The 22,037-nt window shown below is 38.2% G+C and overlaps 1 protein-coding gene across 1 annotated transcript; it reads right to left on the bottom strand.

Annotated features, from left to right (window-relative positions):
• Positions 1-12,832: 12,832 nt before the first annotated feature.
• nae1 (nedd8 activating enzyme E1 subunit 1) lies at positions 12,833-20,089 on the bottom strand. Its single transcript, XM_088414020.1, has 20 exons — positions 19,951-20,089; positions 19,458-19,561; positions 19,312-19,372; positions 19,207-19,237; positions 19,007-19,078; positions 18,598-18,677; positions 17,900-18,009; positions 17,668-17,777; positions 17,538-17,600; positions 17,396-17,459; positions 17,203-17,294; positions 17,037-17,096; positions 16,821-16,954; positions 16,605-16,680; positions 16,341-16,380; positions 15,610-15,696; positions 14,825-14,917; positions 14,622-14,736; positions 14,500-14,549; positions 12,833-14,422 (listed from the first exon to the last, which is right to left on the bottom strand). Exons 1-20 carry the CDS (start codon positions 19,998-20,000, stop codon positions 14,313-14,315), a joined length of 1,602 nt encoding a protein of 533 aa, XP_088270146.1. The 5' UTR covers positions 20,001-20,089; the 3' UTR covers positions 12,833-14,312.
• Between the last annotated feature and the right edge of the window lie 1,948 nt (positions 20,090-22,037).

Below are 22,037 nucleotides of genomic sequence, written 5' to 3'. Positions count from 1 at the left end.
AGATAGATAGATAGATAGATAGATAAAGCTAGCGAGCTAGCTGCTCACTAGCTAGCTACCAGATAGATAAAGCTTGCTAGCTAGCTACCAAATATAGATAGACAGATAGACAGATAGATAGATAGATAGATAGATAGATAGATAGATAGATAGATAGATAGATAAAGTGCTACCAAGAGATTACATTTTGTTGCTGATTAATGCACAAATTTCAACAATAAATCCAGATTAAATGCATTTTTCAAGTATTCAAGTATTTCCTAAGGAGCTTGTAAAGTATTTACTTGAGATGAAATCATGGAAGTAACATAAAATCAAAAATATACCAAATATTTCATTTCGAAAGCATTTCGTAACAGCTTTCATTGATCTTTATTTAGATCCGATTATTTCCTGTAAAATATGACTTTTGAGCAAGACCATAAAATGGGATTTTTTTTTCTTACAATCCACTGATAGAAATAATTTTCTATTGAGCCATCAAGCTTCTTTCTAAAGAAACACAAAAATCCCCCCCCCCAAAAAAGGTTAATTTTTGGCTGTCTTTGTACCAGTGACTCTGTAAGTTTGCATACCAACTTTGCAGAGTTCACATGCCACAGAAAGTAAATAGTGCTTCCAATAGTCATCAGAATACGGTTCTCACACTAGAAGGACTGCTTTCCTTGAACCGTCACATATCTTTTTAAATGGTACAGATAAATCATTTACCAACAGGCCAATTAAAATGGCTGTTTGACATATCCAGACGTCAATGGGAGTGAACGGGTTAACTTTTGCCGAAAGCCCAGTAAATGGATCACAGAAAGAATATTCCGAGTCCAAATGTTTGCCCTGCACAAAAAGGCCCTAAGAATTGTCGCCACGTGACTTTTTGTATATCAAACCGACAAGTTACGCTAGCTGTGTTTCATCCCAAAAAGGCAAGTAATCGACAGCGTTTCCCAAACAGCATTCCTGCGGTACATTGTTTCAGCTGCAGTCACCAAAACTACGGAGGAGTGTCCACACCGCGGCGGAGATGACCTTCACTCTTCCTCGAGTAGCAAAGCTGCCGCTTGCTTTGAAAACTACCATTATGAACTGGCAGCACAAGGCCTGGTGAATTATTTATATTTGAAATTATGCAACCTTGAATACACGCTGAGAAGGGGGAGGCTAACAACACTTGATGGAATGAAAACATGCATGACGGAAAAAAGAAGATGCGGAAAGATTCCGACCTTTGCGTACGGTACGGCGTGTTCGGAAGAACCTCGGACGTGTCAACATTTAGCAGCACGGCGACCTAGTGCTTAGTGTTTACCTCACAGTTCGGGGGAACTAGGACTGGGTGGGGGGGAAGTTGACCAAATCGGGTCAGTCTAATTTAAGATTGACTAAAAATATTCACCTCGAAGCGCCGCCAGAATCATGTTTACGTCACCGGATTTCTACACGACCTTTCTTGCAGCGTTGCAAGACTGACGGAGAAAGACTGAAGACTCCCAAAAAACAGGTGATATCACAAGCCAAAGTTTTGAATAAAAAAAAAACGTGATAAAAAGTGATGGTCAGTTATTGTGGTTATAAGTGAAAAAGGCATACCACAGCAATACTCGAGAAATAAAATCACTTATGCAACGACCATCTTGACAGTAGTTAGGGATTTCTGACCTTAGACCGCTAATGCTAATCGTGATTGCTAACTGGTTAGCGCAAATTTTGTTGGTGTCTAAATCTTCACATGTATGGAAGATAAATGAATATACTATGAAACTCATGTTAACTCTTTTAAGGCCGAGCGTTATCCGAAAAGGCCACCCCTAGAGTGCCAGACGATTTTGAGCTTTTTGATGGATCTTTCAAGGTTGAGAAGATATTGTGTGCTACGTCTATGAACAGGTTGGACCACAGGAAAGATTTGATTCCATTCTTTACTTCGAAAAAGATTCTACCTTATTCTGTTCTTTAGTAATCACTGTGAAAATAGGCCGTTTGAGTGAATTTGACACCCATATTTTTTGGATTAGCGGCATCATTTTTTAAAACGATTTGATCCTGACAGCTGAAGTTCAACCCTTAGTTCTGCATGACTTTTCTCCGGGTACTCCCGCTTTCCTCCCACATTCCAAAAACGTGCCTGACAGGCTCCAGCTCACACAACACGATTAGTAAATGGCCATCGCGCATTCTTGGAATATGAACGTACTACAGAAAAATTTGAGTGGTTATTAAAATGCAGGGACAATCCCAGAAGATTCATAGTCTCTAAATCTGCGTGACATGCTGGTGGGAAAGTGTCTCTCTAAACAAGCGACTACAAATATCTTCTTCAAACATTTCCTACTGCAGGAAAAACGAAAACAAGTCACTAGTCCCTGTAGTCAAGCTAACATGCCATTTGTAGCGCTCTTTAAAAACAGGCGTCTATTTTTTGACAACATATGATCAAATGTTGGTGCAAAGGTGCAACAGTGTAAATATTGCATGAGCTAAAAAAGGGGACAATGATTCAGTAGATGCAGTGCAAAAAAGTTCACGCTAAACAGGCAAAAACGGCAAGGTCAATACTACTTCAGCAGATAATGTTCATTAGCTAATGAGCCGGAATATGGTTGTAAATCAGAGGTGGCGTGTTCTTTGCGTGCTTCCCGTCACGCCACGTCAACTTGTGGGGGGCTCTAAAGTGCCGTGACAGATCAGCATCTCAGCTTTTCCGCCGGTGCGCTTGTGTTGACATTGTTGAGGGAAAACAAGCAAACGTTCTTTGAATTCAACTCGGAGGAGGACGGTTCAAAGAAATCAGGAAATTAAAGATTACAGAAGAAGATGGGATCTTTTTCATTGATGTTTTGGACCAGATTGGGACTAACATGGACATGCCGGTAATAAGCAGGTGAGTAAATTGTAATTCTAAAAAAAACAAACAACCAAACAAACAAAAATACATTAATCAGAGCAAAGAATTTTTGGATGAGAAAAAAAAATGCCATCCACATCTGATTTATTCAACTTTAGAACTACATTTGTAGTGGTATTTTGAGACGTATTTGATTCAGCAATACTGGAAGATAGGTCATTCAACACCGTCTAATTTCTGGATCAATTTGCGTCACTCATGTCAATGTGTATAAGTTATAAAAAGTAAAAACTTTAAAAATAAGGACATGCAATGTTTTGGGAAAAAAAAAATCACAATTTAGCAATAAGGTCCTTCATGTTCCAAATAATGTGTTCTTAATTTGAAAAGTGAAATGTACTGTTCCTGTGAGAGTGCGCTCTAAAAACACTGACAAAAAAGATTCCAATATGAGTAATAGGACTGACTTATCTCTTTCACTTTTTCATTTAACCCCCCCAAAAAACTTTAACACCATCTATTTAATTTCTGGCTCAATTTGCGTCACTCGTGACAATGTGTATACGTTATAAAAATAAAAACTTTAAAAATAAGGGCATGCAATGTTTTGGGGAAGAAAAAAAAAATCACAATTTTGCAATAAGGTCCTTCATGTTCCAAATAATTTGTTCTTAATTTGAAAAGTGAAATGTACTGTTCCTGTGAGAGTGCGCTCTAAAAACACTGACAAAAAAGATCCCAATATGAGTAACAATGGGACTGACTTATCTCTTTCACTTAATCCCCCAAAAAACATCGGGTTAAATAAAGAACCCATAAAGCAACCCGATTTTGTGCGACCAAATCGTTTGAGCTGGTCTGGAAAACAACAAAAAAAAACAATCCAGGTGTGTTATGTTGGTGGGTGTTTTGTGGGTTATTTATTTTGACCTAAATTTTATGGTTTGATGAGTAACCCAAATAGGGCAAAATGAATCACATTAACTTTTTTTGTGTTAAAAAAAAATGTTGGACCCATATTGGACTATTGCCATTTTGGACTATTTTTGACCCAACTGTTTTTCCAGGCCATTCAATTAGATTTGCTGATAAAACCCTATTGAAATCTCACACTCAAGGGTAAACATACCCCCATTTAAAAACCGCTATTCTCCACCATTCATGTCCCATTCGACACAAGGGTCACCCCAAAACATCCAAAACAAAACACTTGCAATACCTATGCTATAAAAACATTGTCTAAACTATTTTATTGCCTTGTCCTTAGATCTGTGTTCAAGAAATCAAAATGGACGTGGATGGCGAGAACAAAGTAATTGATGGAAAGTGGAGATCAGAGACGAGTGGGGAGGGGGCTCATGTGTCAGCGCAACAAGGACTTCAAACCGACTCCTCCCTCCGATGCGCCGGGCGAGTGCCGGGACCTCCTTCTGTTGCTAACCCCCTGCATGCCTCATTAAACCCCTTAACTCTGTCACAGATTCATGGCAAACACACAAAATGAAACACACAATCTCGCCCCCTCCCCAAATGACGCCCCAGGCCACGGCATTGCCATATGTCCACCTAACAGGGACTGGCAGCTCCTTGTTGCTTTGTACTCTCTGCTTACAGTTCAAACATGTAATCCCCCACACCCCTCCTCCTTTTTTTTTTTTTTTTTGCTCCCCCATGGACTTTTGTAGGCGCAATAGTGATTGCTTTGGAAAAATGTAAATCGGAGGCCTCTCTGGTGTCCACACTAAAAGCGTGTTGCTGGTTGAGTTTTTAATCTATTTTCCACACAATTTAATGGATTATGTATTACATTACTGTTTCCACGAGATATTTTAAAAACAAAAGATATATGCTTTTAAACTACAGTGGACCCCCGAGTTAGGGCGTCCCTGTCTTCGATTTTTTCCAAAGTGGAAAGTTTTTTCGTCCCCTCTTTATGGAATTTTACCCACTTTACGGCATAAACAACTGTCATGACCTATGGGGTTGGCTGTGTTTATGTTGTTTTGCCTCCCTCTTCAGGCGTTTTCGGTAATTGCTCTTATTTTCTGTTTGTGTCAAACTGCCTGCACTGCAACGCGTCACTAAGATGCTGGTCTGCTATTGGTCGGTGGCACGGTGTCACTAAGATGCCGTCCTGCTAAAGACTTGATTAAATGTGAGTGTTTACAATATGGTATTTATTGTGCATTTTAGTGCTTAATTCAAACTTGAATTGGTTAGCCCTGGGTCCCAAGATTGCTAGTGATGTTAGAGAGAGAAGTAAGATGATGATTAGTATGGAAACCAAGCTGGAAATAATCAAGAAATACGAAGAAGGCTAAGCTAGGCTACCCTCAAGTCATGTCACTCCAAAGGTAAATAAAATGTAATTTTTCCTTTATATGTGTCTTTATTTATGATATTATTTAATTATAAACATGTATATTATTTATATGGAGCCCTTACTACACTAGTTTGACTATTTTTAATATGTTTATCCAATGTTAATGTTTTTACCTGGGGTTTTAGCTAATTAGCACAGGTTCCTATTGCGCGCCATATGACGATTTCGCCTCACGATCCCAACCGAGAAAATTATTAATTTCATATGGCGGGGATCCACTGTATTTGCCTCTTCTTTAGCTTTGAATTAGTTGAGTTGTTGACTGTTAGCATAAGTTACACACTGAAGACGCCTTTAAGCAAAGAAGGTAATGATTTCACAAAGTAGTTTTCCATCATCTAGGTCATGACAACCATTGACAAGATGAAGTACTATATGTTCCAGGCACTATGGACTAGAGATAGGGAAGTGCGACATACATTCACAAGAGACTTAAGTCGCTGTATTTTGAGAGCCGCCGAATGATTCACTAGAGCCTCAGAATTTGCAGTGCTGTATTCTCAGGCAAAGCATGTCAAGACTCCATCACTCCAAACTCTCGGTGACATGACAGAGGCAAAGAAGGAGAAAGCGCTTCCCTCTGCAGTACTTAGCGAAAAGAAAAAAAAGCCAAGTCAGCTGATGCTGAGAAGCGAGCGAGGGCCGCGCTTATGGTGCGCCCGCCCGGGCATGTGTGCAAGTGCTCAACCTCCCACAAAGATTCCCAATAAGTGTACTTTCAAAGGAAAACAAAGAGTTATCCTTGAAAAAATTGCATTTACCTGCTGACTTTACAGTGATCCCTGCGAGAAGGCTAAGGGTAACCTCAAGTCAAAAATATTCTCAACAATAATATGTTCCATGTGCCCACAGTAGTCAGTTATTGTTCTAATTTGTAACATGTCAAAAATATTACTTTCCAAAATAAAAGCTGTTCTATTTTGATTCATCACAAACCAGACAGAGCAGATTGGCTTCAGACAGACAGAAAAGTAAACCTCTATATTGCCAGAATATTTAGCATTTCCACCCATCTTTCAATATCGTGTGCTATGTCTATGTAAACATGAATGGTATCATAAAAGATTGATTTCTGTTCCTTACTTAGAATTGCAAGTATGTAATATCTATGTTGTATGTATGGTAACACTGCCATCCACTGGTCACAGTTATCATTACAGTGCTCACTTGTCTTCATATTTGATGAGCACTAGTCAAGGGTGTTAGCTACCCTCCATAAAAAAAACATTTTTTTTTTTTAATAATCTATTATTTTTATTACTATTCTACAAGACGAGAATTCTTGTCCATGGCGCTGAAAGAGTTAAAAGCTTCAAAAGTTGTGATTTCCATGATACGGGCCTCCATTCGGATCAATGCAACGCAATACAACGTTGTTTTTAAAAACTCTAACAAAAGTAAAATGGATTACCTCATTCGAGATGGAAAACAATGGAATTTGCAAACCCAGATCATTTTGGATCCAGATGAATATATTTTGACCAACAAGCCCAAGCGGATAAGACTCGCTAAATTTTGTTAGGATCCCCTTAGTGAGGCTTCCACTTCCTCTACATCTCTCTCAGCTACACTTCCCCCACTGCGCCTCGTTTATGGCTTTCAACATGTTTAGTCTGCTCACACATGCAGCACACATACGTGCATAAACTGCACCCCCTATGAGAGCACTGGAATATTTCTGTTCTGCTTTTTTCCTCTCTCATCCTCTAACATGCTGATAATATATTTTTGAAGGAAACGGCAATCATTACATTCAATTTGGTTAGTTAAGAAGCGAGAGGAATGAGAAGTGTCTGTGGAATTTAACGCAGGAATCTGAGAAATGTTGTTACCTGAACAATGTCAATGTAGCTGATTTTATCACACGGAGTAAAGTATGACAAAAGTTGACAGGTGAGGTCAGGTGACTAATGTTTTTTAAGATGCTTTTGTATTTACAACATCTGTGTGTAATGCAGTGGTTCTCATTTGAATAGGCTTGCAGCAGGTATCAGTAAATCTAATTTAATGGCGTGACAGAAAGATGGTTTCTTTTCAAATTAAGAGTAAATTAATCGAAAGAGGTATCATCTTGTTAAATTGTGTTATAGTCAACAAAAATCTTGATTTTCTTCTGTTTCTCTGCACGATTACGAATTTGATCGGTTTTAACTTGACTAATAAACCCAAAGAGTAGTTATGTGAACGTTTGTTAAAAAAAAGGAAAATATTTAGATAATAACGTATACTGGGAAATACATTTTGTCGTAAACATTCATAGCTGGTGTATAATCAACTCATTCAATCCCAAAGACGTGTTTTTTCATATGAGTTTAGGTATTGAATCCCAGGAATTGATTTTATTTATTTTCAAGTGAGTAAAAAGGGTCAGAAAATGTGCTGGCACTGAATGGGTAAAGTTGTGAATAACTAACGTAAAAATGTCGTATGAAGCACTTGTGCAGCATTCTGCCGTGTCTAAAAAACTTCAATTTCATATTTTGGCTGATTTTCGATTCTTTGATTTTTATAATGATGACATAACCATAATAATAATTAATTAATTATTGCCCAGCCCCAAATGATATTTTTTGTTTCATTTAGATGCGCACCCATAGACAGGTATTAAAAAAAAAGATGTAACACAATCTGTCATTTGGAATTGCCTAGAGCAGTTTTTTCAAACTATTTTGATGCGAGGCACACTTTTTTTCCGAGGAAAAATCTCAGGGCGCACCATCAGCCAAAAATATAATAAAATCAACTCTGTAGCCTATATTAACAATATAGTCTTTCTTATCAAGGTTTTATCAACAGGAATCAAACGAACACTGTTTCACACCCCTTAAGATCTTGTCTCAAAGTACTGTGCTGCCCCCTATTGGCGAAAAGTATTTATGACATGATTACGCTGCAACACACGACTCCCACAGCCGAGAACATCACATTGTTTCCCCGAATCAAGTAAACCAATAAATGTGAAAGGTGATCATTTCCCACGACACACCCGAAGATATCTTGCAGAACACCACTGTGCACAGAACCGGAGATACCACAAAAAACGGAGTAGCATAGTTTTCCTTTTTTTCTTGGCACTGGTTAGTGGGTACTTGGCTTATATACACCGTGTTAAGTGTACGTTTCAGAGGGTCTCCTTATAGGGAGGTTGCGCGCTCCACAACAGTGCGACATCGTGTCACTTATCTGAGGAATTCACCCTGAGCATCTCCTTTTCATAAACACTTCCATGTGGAGCTCATTATTCTCGGCGTCCCTCAAACCGACGACGACCACCACCACAATCATAAAGGGGGCGGAACATAAAAGCGATAGAGACATCAGGCGATTCCTTTACGGTTCCTAAACGACTCCCGGAATTTCCTTAAGCTTGGCACATCACATTGTTTACATATTTGTGCGTCTCGGATGTTTTCAGTGCCGTGGCTCCACCCGGTAAACAGGTGGTGTTCATTAATGCTCCTCGTGAAAAACGAAACCAGACAAAGGCAACATATGCAAGTGTCACTTGAGCAGGCAAAAAGACAACATTACATATCAGGCTACATGCATGTATTTATGAAGAGTTCACGTCAGTAAATCTACTGAAGCGCACAAATGGTAACGCTTAGGGAACAAGACTGAATTCCCAGCGCCTGGATCCGACTGATCTCGGTGACGGGGCAAATGCCGGACCGAGGCGACAGAGATAAGAATGGCACCTGGAGAATGCAAGTAAATCATTCTGTACCAAAGCCAGCGCGCTTTTGCATTCAGATGGACTTTAGGAATGTTAGCATATCAGCGCTAATGAATGAATATGTGAGTGTGCGTGTGTTTGATGCATTTTCACAAAATGTAGCTTATATCTCCGAAAATGAAAAGCAGGAAATTAACATATGATAATTTTACTATTATTAATTCCCTTTAAAATGATATATAATACATTGAGGTAGCTAAAAAAATAGAATTCAACTAGGCAATGGTTGTAACTTTGTTCATTTTTTAGCTACCTCAATACTGTGTGTAATATATATTATATTTTTATATATGTGTGTGTGTGTGTGTGTGTGTGTATATGTATATATATATATATATATATATATATATATATACACACACACACACACACACACACACACACACACACACATATATATATATGGAATATTCAACTCTTGAATAGTCAACGATATAATACAAAGTACTGACACGGTTAGTACTAACTAATTCATTTTTCCGGAAGAATATAATGTCAGAATATTTAAGAAAAAACTTAAAACTCCTTAAAATTTCCTAAAAATAATGCCAAATTCCTATTCTTCTCATTTGTAATCTAGTTTGTGATCGTGTAATTGCCCCCAAGCCAATTTTTTTTCACCCCAGTTTTTCAGGATGAATACAATTTTAATTGATGTAACAAAGCCAAGATTTATCTAAAAGTCGGATTTATTGAAAAAGAAATGCTGTGCAAAATATTCACAATAATGTGTATTGTTTTTGAAACGTCTTAACTCGGGATGTTTCACACCACTTTTTTCAGACTGATACCAGTATGAGTACCCAAATCGAGTAGTCACCGATACCAAGTACCGATACTACTAATACATAATACTAATATAGTTCCAATAATTTCCTGAAAACATAACATAACATCTTGGCTAGCATCTGCGTGAAAACAGAGCAAAATCCACATATTTTACCTAGCGTGTTCAGGCTAATGTTTAGCTGCTAAACATTCATTGGATTCCAGCCACCCGCTGACAATTTCATAGATAGGAAAAAAAAAAAATTCCATTGTAGCTAATAAAAGAACAAGAATGTTTGAAAGATACTACAGCTGTGTGAATGTTTTAGAAAAAAATATGGGCATCATTTATCAAGCTAATGTGGCTTTGAGTATGTTTATGTCCCCTGAGAGTGTACAGTGTGAATGATGGCTTATGTGGGTGAGTGGGGGCGGGGGGGGGGGGGGGGGGGGGGGGAGCGAAGTGTAATGCAATAGCGCGGTTTCCCAGGAGGGAGTGTGTTGGTTTCTGACCCCCATCTGGACATCGTGACTTCTTGACTCTGCAGGCGTAGCTGCGAGTAGAACATGAATCCAGATGACCAGTTGGAGGTTATGTTGACATTGCCATTGGTGCGTCTGTCTGGTTTACACAAACACTACCAGACTTTTTTTTTTTTTTTCCAAGAGGCTTAGTGGAGAGGAATGGTGAAGCAAAAAGACGTCAGTAAAATCAAGCCCATTTAGATTTAGAGGAAATGTTGGATACAAACGAATGATTTACAAATTTACAAGAATACTTCATTGCGGTATTTAAAGACATAGTCAAGTTTTTTTTAGCTGTTTTGAGCAGTAAAAAGTGAACTATTTTAGTACCATCTAGTTTTAAAAAAAAACCTTAGAACAATATGATTAAAACATGTCAAATTTAATTCTGACATTTCTGTGTGATTGCAAATGGATGCTCGAGATTTTGTGTACAAAAATAATCATTGTCCAAATTTTGGACCATATAAAACCATTATAATTACAATTTTTGAGATGCACTATAATATGATTTATGACCGATTTTTCTGGGATTTTTGCAACATTCCACTGAGTGGCGGTCAAACAGAAAATTCTTTGTTGACTTGTGTTTCACCTCAAGACAGTAGGTGGCGGTACGGACCAGTTAATGGTCTTAAAAGTATCATCACGTGACAGACTACAAAGAAACACAGTACCATTTTTCTATTTTTTTGTGGGTGTTAATATAATTAACCTAATATGTATGGATATAACTGATGTCACTGAACAATTTGAGTGGTTGAAGGGGAAAAAAAGTCATAAATAACTTTATTACGCCATTAAAAGCATTTCCCAAGTTAGGGGAAAAAATGCAATGAGTATAGTTTGCAAAGTGTCCCCGCAAGGGTTAAACTTGAAAAATTGCTTTCATGTACATTAGCGAAATCATTCTTAACTCACTACTTACTATAAGATCCAAATGAAGGACTTGAGAATTAATTTACCGGCCAACATGCATCTTTCACGCGTGTAAGGTATTGTACTTTCACATTCCAATGTCGCAACTCCATCTGTTTGTCGGAAGAATGGAGAGGCCCTCGGCCCGACCCCCGAGAGCTTTAAAATATGCCGACCTCCCGCGGTCTCCCGGCAAACATCGGCAGCCTGCTTTCCATTCGGCCCGGGCCTCACGAGGAGGTGAGGTTCCGAACGACGGAGTTGGATCGCGACCAACGGAGACCGGCTATCGGGAAAGGCCTTCTTAATCGTGGGCCCGCGTCAACTCGCCAGAAAACGGACCACCCTTATGGCACAATTAGCCTTTATGTTTGCGGCTGACTCATCTTGTTCCCGGCCCACGTTTCCTCTCCTTTTATCGAGCTTCAAAGAGAAGCATCGCCGGCCGCGAGGGTATGGCCGATTTAGATTGATTTTAGCATTAACGCCCCCCTCCCCCGGGGCAAAAACCGAAATTCGCTATAGCCTCTCCTGCCGCTTAAAGAAAACAACGTTACAAGTCGAATTTTAGTCACACGCAGACGCAGGGAGGCCGAGCGAATAAAAATGACCAATAAACAACAGCGGTTCGGATCAAAACTGAATTTACGATAAGATAAGCTTCCTTGGTCGATACAGGGCTCAAAAAACACGGACAAAGAGACTCAGAGGCGGCTTTTCCCCTAGAGATATTAAGGCCCTGAAACAGAACAAAACAAGAACACACTAAAAAGAAGGACTCCTGTAAAACTATGACTTGTATTTATTCATTAACTTTTTATTCTATTTGTTGTTTGTATGAGTAATACGCACAAATCGGAGCAGAATTTGCAATTTTGTTGTATACAATGCCAAGGCATTCTGTTCTATTCTATATGAGTACTTGGGTTAGGCTTTCAGGGCTATATCAATAAAGTTGACTAGGGACTCTGAAAAGACGTATGAATATGTCTTTGGGATTGAATGAGTTAATGTCAAAATTATGTAATCAAGCTACAGTAAGAGGGCCACTGAATAATTCTTGAATTTTTATTCTAAGGTTAAAAGTACACAACTTGTAACCTTTCCATTAATTTCATGAAATTTGAAGGAAAACGTTATATTTTTTTTATAAGAAAATATAATTGTTTTGGGGGGAAAATTTGTACATCAAATGTATTTGTGGTATCTGTACTTGATCTTGATATCAGTGACGACTCGAAAATTGAGTACTGGTATCATTCTGACAAGAAGTGGTATCGAACGTCCTCAATTAAAAGATTTAAAATCAGTCTACATTTTGTACTAACAGAACATTTTACACTGTATTTTTTTGATACATTAAATCCTTTACATAAAAGTTTTTTTTGCGTTTATACTTTTGAAATTGTAATTGTGCAGAGTGACTGAATTGAAATTGCCCAGCCCTACCATTTTGTCTAAACCAGTGATTAGTTCCAAATTAAGAGCAAATTAACTGAAACATGAAACAACTAACTGCTAAAATGTGTTTGTGACTTGGTCGCAAAAAGTCGTCTTTATTTTGCTGAGTTTTACAAGGATGCGCGTTGTCATTAGTGAGTGATGCAATTTTCTGGCAGACAGGAAAAATAAAAGGAACCACAAACCTAAAAGTAACAGCTTGAGACAGGAAACGGTCAGCTTTATTTATGTCATGTTATCAGACAAAGTAAAAGACAGCAATAAAGGGAAGTAGATCACAACCTCCGACCCCCCCAAAAAACTTTTGACGAAAAAAGTTATACTCCAGGCACCATAGATGTTTAATTATTGTCCTATAGATGTTTAATTATTGTCCTATACAAGCGTTTCAGATCTTTGTTTGGTAGCTAATATTAGCTAATGCTTTTGTTTCTGTTAGCCAATGGCGCTTGATTTATGACACTTGACACATTTTTTTAAGTAGATGACACAGACACGTTGGGTGCAGTAAGTGTTTGTCACATGTCTTACAATAGACATCTGTGAGTGAAAATGACAGCAAACGCGTAACTATTTATAAAACACGATTTTAGTTATGTCTCACGGCGTAAAAGAAGCGGCTGGTTTGTTAGAGGAACAATTATTGGAATATTTTCTGAAAATGTCCGGGAAGCCATGATCACTTGACATGTGAGAAAACCAGGATACATCTGACTCGTATGTCGAGATCACGTTTGGGATCATTGCATAAGCGTACCTAATCAAGTGGGGTTGGAACAAAACGTTCGACTCCCCCAAACGCATTCATCCCCAGCCACTTTCTATCATTGACCAAATCCCATTTACTAACCTCGACCCTCCAGATTGCGCCCTCTGCTGGAGACACGTGGTACTGCATCCATCCCACTCGTTTCATGTGGACATTTTATTTAGTATTTTTTTTTTTTTCCAATGGCCTAGCCCTAGAACATAGATACTCAGAACCAGTGTTAATTTCCCAAATTTAAGGTCACCTGAGCATGCTCCAGCAGCATAAACATAGACGTAAACATGTCTGTTTTGATCAGGGATGTAAGCAGAGGGAACATTTCATGATATATATATATATATATATATATTATATATATATATTATATATATATATATAATTTTAACAGAATGTTAATTGTGAAGTGTGCCACCTACTGTTGAAGACCAGGGAGTGGCATAGATCACATTAATTTGGAAGAATATAATAAAATAGAATGTGTTTCCTTCCAATGTATGTCAGTTATATGCAGTTTTTCACTACATCCTGAGCTGGCTGCCAGCCAATCGCACACAAAGATGAACGACCATTCACACTCTCAATCACACCTTATGTTTCACACTCTCAATCCCACCTTAGGGAAATTTGGAGTGTCCAATATACCAATCATGCATGCTTTTGAAAATGTGGGAGTACCCGGAGAAAACCCACACGGGCATCGGGAGAAAATGCAACGTAAATGTAATTACTGTATAGTACATGGGTTATCCGACATGTATTCTCTCACCATCAAGAATTTTAAATACCTGTTTGACCAAATGGAAGTTTTAAGTGCACGTATTCGAAAAGAAAATCCATCCTGCAGATCAGCAGCAAAAAAAAAAAAAAAAGTCCAAGGATGTCCATCTGTATTTGTGAATGAGTACCTGTCTCACAGCTGAAAAGTAGCCGAAGTCTGTGACATTGCATTGTAGATGAAGGTGTTGTTGAAGGGTACAAACTGGTGGCTGATGATCTTGATGGCTTCTTGAGCAGCTGAACCTGAGCAGACGCCATGTTAACCAGAAAGAAATCATGGCGGGGGATACGAGGCACTTCATGTCAGCTTGAGATATTACCTCCCATAAATGCAGAAACTGTATGGGGCTCTGCTGCGCCGTATCGGCAGCTACAAATACAAATAGATTAGTATAAAGATAAAAATTGCCGGTAGGGATCTAAAAGTGTAACCAGGACTCACAACTCGTGCACGTAATCGTCCTTGATGTTGACGTTGAGGTTGTATTCTTGTAGCAGGCTGGTGACACACAGTTTCAGCTTGCTGATGTCCTCCTCCACTTGATAATTATACACGCCTGCAGAACACAATGGTTGGAACGGATTCTAGCTTTTATTTGCCGCGGAGAGGAATCTTTTTTTTTTTTTTTTCCCCCAGCACGGTACCAGGATAGCGGGAGTGCTGCTGGTAGAAGCGGTCGACGGCTCGAAGCATGAGGTAGAAGACCATCTCGCTATCGGGATTGTCCATGCATGAGGCTGCGGAGAGATGCTAATGGTTAATGTCACTATAAATGATACGGAACAATAGACTACAGTTACTTCAGGGAAAAGTCAACACAAAAACTGCTGAGCCGTGATAGGATTGAAACAGGAGCAAATCGATCTTTTTTTTTTTTTTTTACCCATTTCGGGTGGCGCCCATTTTGTCACTCTCTCACAAATGACATTGCGGTTCCTCAATGTTCAGGTAACAACCAATCACATCTCAGCTGTTTTCCGAGTCAGGTCATGTGACGTTTGCGAGCTTACCTGAGCTCTGAGAAACTGTGCTGTTATTTTCAGCCGTCAACAGCTGGTTGACGGTCCGAGATGGACAAAAACAGGAAATTTTGCTGCCCATTCATATTTCGCTAACGTAACAGTAATTAGAGGGCCATGTTTAGACTAAGCGGGGCACTCATAAAAAAATATAAAGAAAAATTTGGGATTGATTTCCCTTTTAAAAAGAGACATGATAAACTGAGATCCGTATTGTCGTGTTTCTCAATCCTAATTGAGCCAAGGCACGTATTTTACACTCGAAATCTTTTACATAGTTTCATCTTTTACTCGAAAAATTTTACACGAAATCTCCCCACGCACTACCAACCAGAAACGTCACCAAAATGATATACATTCAAAATAAATAAATAAAAATGGGACTGTACTGATCGCTAACTCCAACTTACTGATTTCATCTCTGTTGACAGAATCCACGTTGTATTCTGCTGCTAGTGATCGGCAGCGTACCACTCGTAGAAAGGACGCATGCTTGCCTAGACGGCAAAACAGATAGCAATCAGATACCAGTGATACAAATCATGATTAAAATCAAATCAATGACACAATAAACTAGCGGGAAAATCAGGAGTCACTAATGACAAATGTGTATTTGTGTTAAACTTAAAGGCATGCTCCAGACCCGCCAGAACACATTTTGGCAAGGCGATGCTTCATGTTCCAATTCATTTGCTCTTCATTTGAAAATAAACATGTGTTGTTCATTTCAGAGCACTAAAAATTTGTTAAATTTACTGATACAGAGACTCTTATAAAATGCCAGATAACCACGACTGTACAGAGGTACTCGTACCCCCATTTGAAAACCGCTGCTCTAGCTTGCTTTTGAGAAGGATAATGTCTTTTTCCAAGATGTCTTATTTCATTGTGGTATCTACGAAGCTTACTGAGTGTTAACTTATTCAATCGGAAAGACGTATTTTAAAGTTTTTCAAGAGTCAAGACATTTTATCCCAGGTACTTCTTTTTTCACAGTTTTTCAAGTGTTTGATAAAACGATGGTTTAAAATGGATGAATCAATTACTTAGCATTTATCAGTTTGAACATTCCATAATTTGTCATTGTATTTTGCCTAAAACCCATGTACATATCAGATTTCAAAATATGACAACAGCTTACAGAAAAGTCTGATGTCCTTCTCAGAGATACTTTCAGGTGCCTGTAGACAAAAAAAAAAAAAAAAAAAACAAGACATCCATTGAGACATCCATTACCAGTCTTTCGGCATCACTCGCTTTTTTTTTTTTAACTGCTGGTACTATTTCTGTGGAAGAAATCCCAGGTACTAGAGTATTTTTTTTCCACTCGCAGTTTTAATGATTTACTCAAAATACTGCCTATTATTTGAAGCTGCGATATGGTAGTGATTTAATGACAGCATACCTTTCCAACCGACTGCAGCAGACTTTCCACATATCTGCCAACAGATGCTGCATCTTGCAGAGCCTTTTCCCTGTAACTGAGAAGAAACATGAACTTCAGATGTAGCACATACTGAAATATAAAAATACAGAGCTCTGTCGAAGTTACTGAACAAATGGGCTTGCACAACTTTGATTTTAAGATCGCCGGCCAGAAGAAAGGTTGCATATGACTTACACATTTTGAAGGTTGATAAACTTCTGAGAGTCTGCGATCATATCTGGGATGGTCCCTCGCACAGGGAGGCTGCCACAACCTTCATTGTGTACAAACTCCTTTACAGCTCGCAGCATTACCCAAAAAGGTGGAGACTGGCAACACATATCAGAAAATTGAGTTAGAACTTTCATTTTTTACAAAGAAATGTGTAATTTAGTGCGGCGGAATCTAAACCTGTGATGTTATGTTGTTACATTGATCATCATTGAAGAGGTCTTTAATAACACTTGGGATCTGAAAACAAAACAAAACAAAACAAAGCAGCTTATGCATATTTAGCTTTGTAGATACAGTATTTTAATGAGGATCGTCATTTCTTAAAGTACGATCGAAACGACACCTTAGTTGGGTTTAAAGCAGTATTGACGTTCTTAATCGCTTCCTCGAAGTTTTCTTCATCCTCGAGAATTCCGTTCTCATTCTTCAGGATGCCTGAAATCAAACACGAAATGACAACAAAAGTTCTCAACATGTGTTAAGGGATGCAAGCAAGACCATTCAACTACCGTAATTGAAAGACTCCAAGCAAATACCTCCTCGAATAATCTGTCTGAAGGCTTCTTTCTCCTTGTAGTTTTTGGGTGGCTGGGAGTCTTGCTAAAAACCACAAAGGCATGAAAACTGCATATCATTACAAACAGAAAAAAAAAGTGCTGTTCAAGAATCGTACCGTACCTCACTGAGCCATTTTTCAAGACATTTAGCAATGATAATGACCCAAGGTGTGTGACTGTGATCCTACAAACATAAATAACACAATTAGTTGATAGAAAACAGCAAAAAAAAAAAGCTGCAAAATACGCACCTTTTTGTCCATGCTTTCAAGGTCATAGGATTGAATGTGCTTCTTGAATTCAGCAAAGGGTTGGTCTAATCTCAGGTCCTCCAAAGCATTGTCAGGGTGCGACTCAATCACTGTGGGGACAAGTCAAATGAAAACAGGACATCTTATGTCATCATGAACTCAATTCGTGTCTCTCAGCTGCAATATCACACTTAGAACAAGTGTTGAGGCGTGGAACAAAAAAGTTACGAACCTGTGTGCTCTTGCACAACAAGCCTCATGTAGCCAATGAGGCCGTAGGTTTTACAAAGCAGGAAAGGTACTGAGGCACTCCACAGAACTGATCCAAGCCTCAGAATTGTGCTATTAGTTTAGGGGAAACAAATGTTGAGTCAAAATAGGCACTAAAATCATTTGAAAAAGACTTTAAAGTGAGATTTCTGGTGATTCTCAAAATTCCCACTTTGTTAAGTGTGTAAAAAAAATAAATCTTACTTTAAAGTCAGAATTCTGACAATAAAATTACAATTCTGACTTTCTGGTTGTTACCTGAAGTGAGAAATCTGCCGTTAATGTCAGAATTCTTAAAATAAATTCAGAATTGTGATTAAATTCACTTTAAAGTGAAAAACCTGAGAATAATGTGAGAATTCTGAGCAACTCTGATCACCCAATAAATTGACTTTATTCTGAAAATTCTCATTGTTTTCACAACTAATCACCCAAACAATCTGACTTTATTCTCACAAGTCTCACTTTAATCAATATATAATTTTCAAAAAGTCATAATTTTCACTTTAATATAAGAATATCTGCTTTGTTCTCAGAATTCCTATTTTGGTCTGAATTCTGAGTAGTCAAAATACTTTGATGGGTAACAAAATCTCTTTAAAATCAGAACTCTGAAAATAAAGTTAAAATTAATGAGAAGATAGTTACAATATTGCATACCTTTCAGGCAACTGCACACCAATAACAATGGTAAACCTATGAAAAAACTCTGGATTGTTGTCCAAAAGCATGTCAGGACTCTAAAAAAATAAGAACAATACAAGAGAGAGCAAATCCATTACCTTGCACTAAAATTTTACACTTTATGATATTCTGCATTACATTATTAGCGCCACTTTATGATATTCTGCACTACATTATTAGCGCCATTGTCTCTGTTGTTTATTGCTATTTATTGCTCAATTATGGAACGTAGTCTGCTGCTTGGCTAAGTGAAACAGAATAAGAATTTTATTGTGTGGTACAACTATACATATGACAATAAACCTCTTGAATATGTTGAATCTTGAATATACTGTACACACACACAAATCCCACCAAAAACAAAAAAACGATAGACAACACTAACCTCCTCAACAAAGTTGCCCGATACATCAGTGTTGAGTTCTTGGAGAAGCTCGGTGGCAGCCTGTGCTCTGTTCTGCAGCAAAAACACTCAGCTCAGGGCACAAATACATATTGTGAACATTACAAAAACAAAGTAATGGAAATTAAACGATCCCATACAGAGAAATATACATATATGCAGACACATACATATTAATGTACCTTTCCAATGCTGCTGTGGCTGAGGAAAAAGCTGCAAGACAAGATAAAACACTAATTAAAAAATACAAACAGTTGTAATCTAAGAACAAAAAATAAATGTCTTACTTGTGTCCTACATCTTCCCCAGCAACGGTGTGACCATCAACTATAGTGAACGCTCCAATACCTGATGAAGATATTTGGATCACTTTATTCATTGAAAACATTGAGATTTCCTACTTGACTGAAATATTCATGTGGAAACATTTTACCAGGAAGCACAAGGTTTTTGAGAATCTCGGTCCCAGTTGCGGTAGCATTGATCAAGCACACGTGAGCATTCTCAACAGCTTCTTGACCGTGGTCACCCCACAATCTGGAAACACAAATGTGTTCGTTTATCACAATGTGGTTTGCTTTTGCAACAGTACGAGTCAGTGATGCAACTACTACTGCATTATTATTATTATACTGAGCGAGCAAATGATAGAAATAAACACAAATTTACATGAAAATGCATATATATCATGGTAATAAGAAACAACATCCCAATGAAACAATTCGAAAACATATAAAATACACTTTAAACTTAATCAATGGCGCTCTTACTAAAACAATCGAATGGTAGCCAAGGCTGTGTGTAGCAAAGCGGCTAATGCTAACGGCTTCGCGTCCGCGCTGCTCTCTTGGTTTTGCTTTAGTGCACGTTGACATGACTAGAAAATAATGTTACGTTTCATACAATCTAATTTAAAGACGAATTACCTTAGTTGCCTGTCGTACTTCTGTTCTTTGGCTGCTTTAGTGGCTGCCATGGCATCTGTCAATACTAGGTAAAGGCGAATTGCCTTTCGCAACGTCAGATTCGACACAGATATTTACACGCAATGCGATTCACACTCGCATTTTCAACACAGCTAACCGTTTACTATGTTGAAAATAAAAACGAAACAAATATTATTAAAATATGCAACATAAACAGTAATTGGGTAAAAAAAATAATTAGGAAAAATATGTGGTTATAATATGCCTATTATAAAGTAGCGACACTATTTTCGTATACTTTGATAATCTAAGACAGGTGATGAACACAAATGGCTCCACACGAAAACCGACGCACTCTTTATAGTAAAGTTTAAGGTAAGTTTGCTCATTTCCGGAGCGTTCGGCTTCAAAATGATCAAACTTATTGTTTGGGCGATTTGCGCCATTGATTTCAAAGGTTTCAACCCCAAATCCCTCCTACCGAGCATCCTCCACTACTGGACTTACCTTGGATCGCTGACCACACCCCCACAATACGAAAGTGTCATTTGGATTGTCTTGAAGGAGCCAATCAATGTTTCGGAAAAGCAGGCGTGTGATTCTTTGAGAAATTTCAACTTGACAATTTACTGCGGCACTAAAATGAATCTGAATTTGTCTGCGAGGTGAGGACACGAATGGTAAATCTAGCGCTACATTTCATTGTACTTTTCAGAGAAAAAAAAAGTCAGCTCAGGCTCAGTTGTTGTTCTGGATGTAAGATAGGTAGTGTACGCAAATGCGCGAAGTGAAACACGCGACGTTACACAACAGTGATTTCTGTCTCACATGCGTAGCAGTTATGTGCATCCTTTTACAGAATATACCTTTATTTTGTTATGTTTCATACAATTACGCAATTATTCAACAAGCGTCTCACTGGAGTTACTGAAAAAATGCGCCAGGAGACATCACTACAAATGTTGCTCCAAAGTTAAGTCAAACATGGATGTCAAATCATTCTGTTTCATGCAATTCCCATCCATTCCCCCCCAAAATTTGCTTTCAAGGTTAATTGCTGTTGATTATGACAGCAAGATTGCGGGATACTTCATTCACACTGTAAGGGGAATTACAATGTTAGGTTCATTGTCAAAGGTGCTTCATAAACCATTTTGCTTGCATTCCAGCTGGGAAAATTCTGAATGTTTATTTTCACTGGAGAGGAGGAAGACCAGAGGATACGTATGGAAGATAACTATCGGACTCCACAACCCCTGAAAGATAGGGAAGTGCGTTCGTCTAATTAACGAAACCTTACCACCCTGTGATGTTGAAAACGCTTGGAAATGAAAACGCGAATGCAACAATGGCAGCATTTTTTTTTTTTTTATTCTTACTGGATGCTTTGCACAATAGAATTACTTGACTTTGTTCTTTCACACTTGCTTGTGGAAATTCAGTTCCTGTGGCCATAGATCTTTTCCATTGTAACAATCCCAGCTGTATCTGGAATTGGATGAGAGCTGTGTTTATGTTCAGTGCTCTGTTTGACAATGACAAACTAGTCTCAGGACATACTACCGCTCAGCGGCAGTAAAGTTGTATTTTTAACATGTCATCTGTACTTGATTAATACCAGTGTGTACAGTGATTTTTGTCTGCTGGATTTCAAACTGTTCTTTCCTATTTTCAGATGACTTGCTGCATTTTTATTTTTCCTTAAAGGGATAGCGTGCGAGATTTAGACAGTTTTTCGTTGCGAACAGCAGGGGTTCCGCATTTACCATTGTCCGTAGCTATAACAAACATGGCCGCCTCCGGAGAAGTGCCACCCTCCCATGTAATATAATTTAATGATAACTAGACCTATGATTATATTTCAAACCTACTGGTGGTCAGTAGGAACACATTAATTTGCAAGTTTTTGAAATTTACAATCATTTAATTTATTCCCTTTTAATGAAAAACGGTCAAAATCTTACAAGGAATGGTTTTGTTTCAGATGCAAATGTGCAGCTGCAATTCCTAAACACTGCAAATGCACTTCGAGTATGTGTGGAAAACAGTCTTCGTATAGTCTTGATTGCAATTGTAGAGTATATATA

This window comes from Hippichthys cyanospilos, chromosome 4 (assembly GCF_059441005.1).
Source record: "Hippichthys cyanospilos isolate Australia breed blue-spotted pipefish chromosome 4, RoL_Hcya_1.0, whole genome shotgun sequence".
NCBI lineage: Eukaryota > Metazoa > Chordata > Actinopteri > Syngnathiformes > Syngnathidae > Hippichthys > Hippichthys cyanospilos.
The sequence above is the reverse complement of the archived record's forward strand: the minus strand, read 5'-3'. Positions and strand labels throughout refer to the sequence as shown.

Coding starts and splice junctions, on each gene's coding strand:
- nae1 (XM_088414020.1), bottom strand. CDS start 20,000: ATGGCAGCCACTAAAGCAGCCAAAGAACAGAAGTACGACAGGCAACTA. Junction 17,295..17,395: donor CAGACAGATTATTCGAGGAG/GTATTTGCTTGG, acceptor GTTTGATTTCAG/GCATCCTGAAGAATGAGAAC. Junction 14,423..14,499: donor AGTTTCTGCATTTATGGGAG/GTAATATCTCAA, acceptor GCGTCTGCTCAG/GTTCAGCTGCTCAAGAAGCC.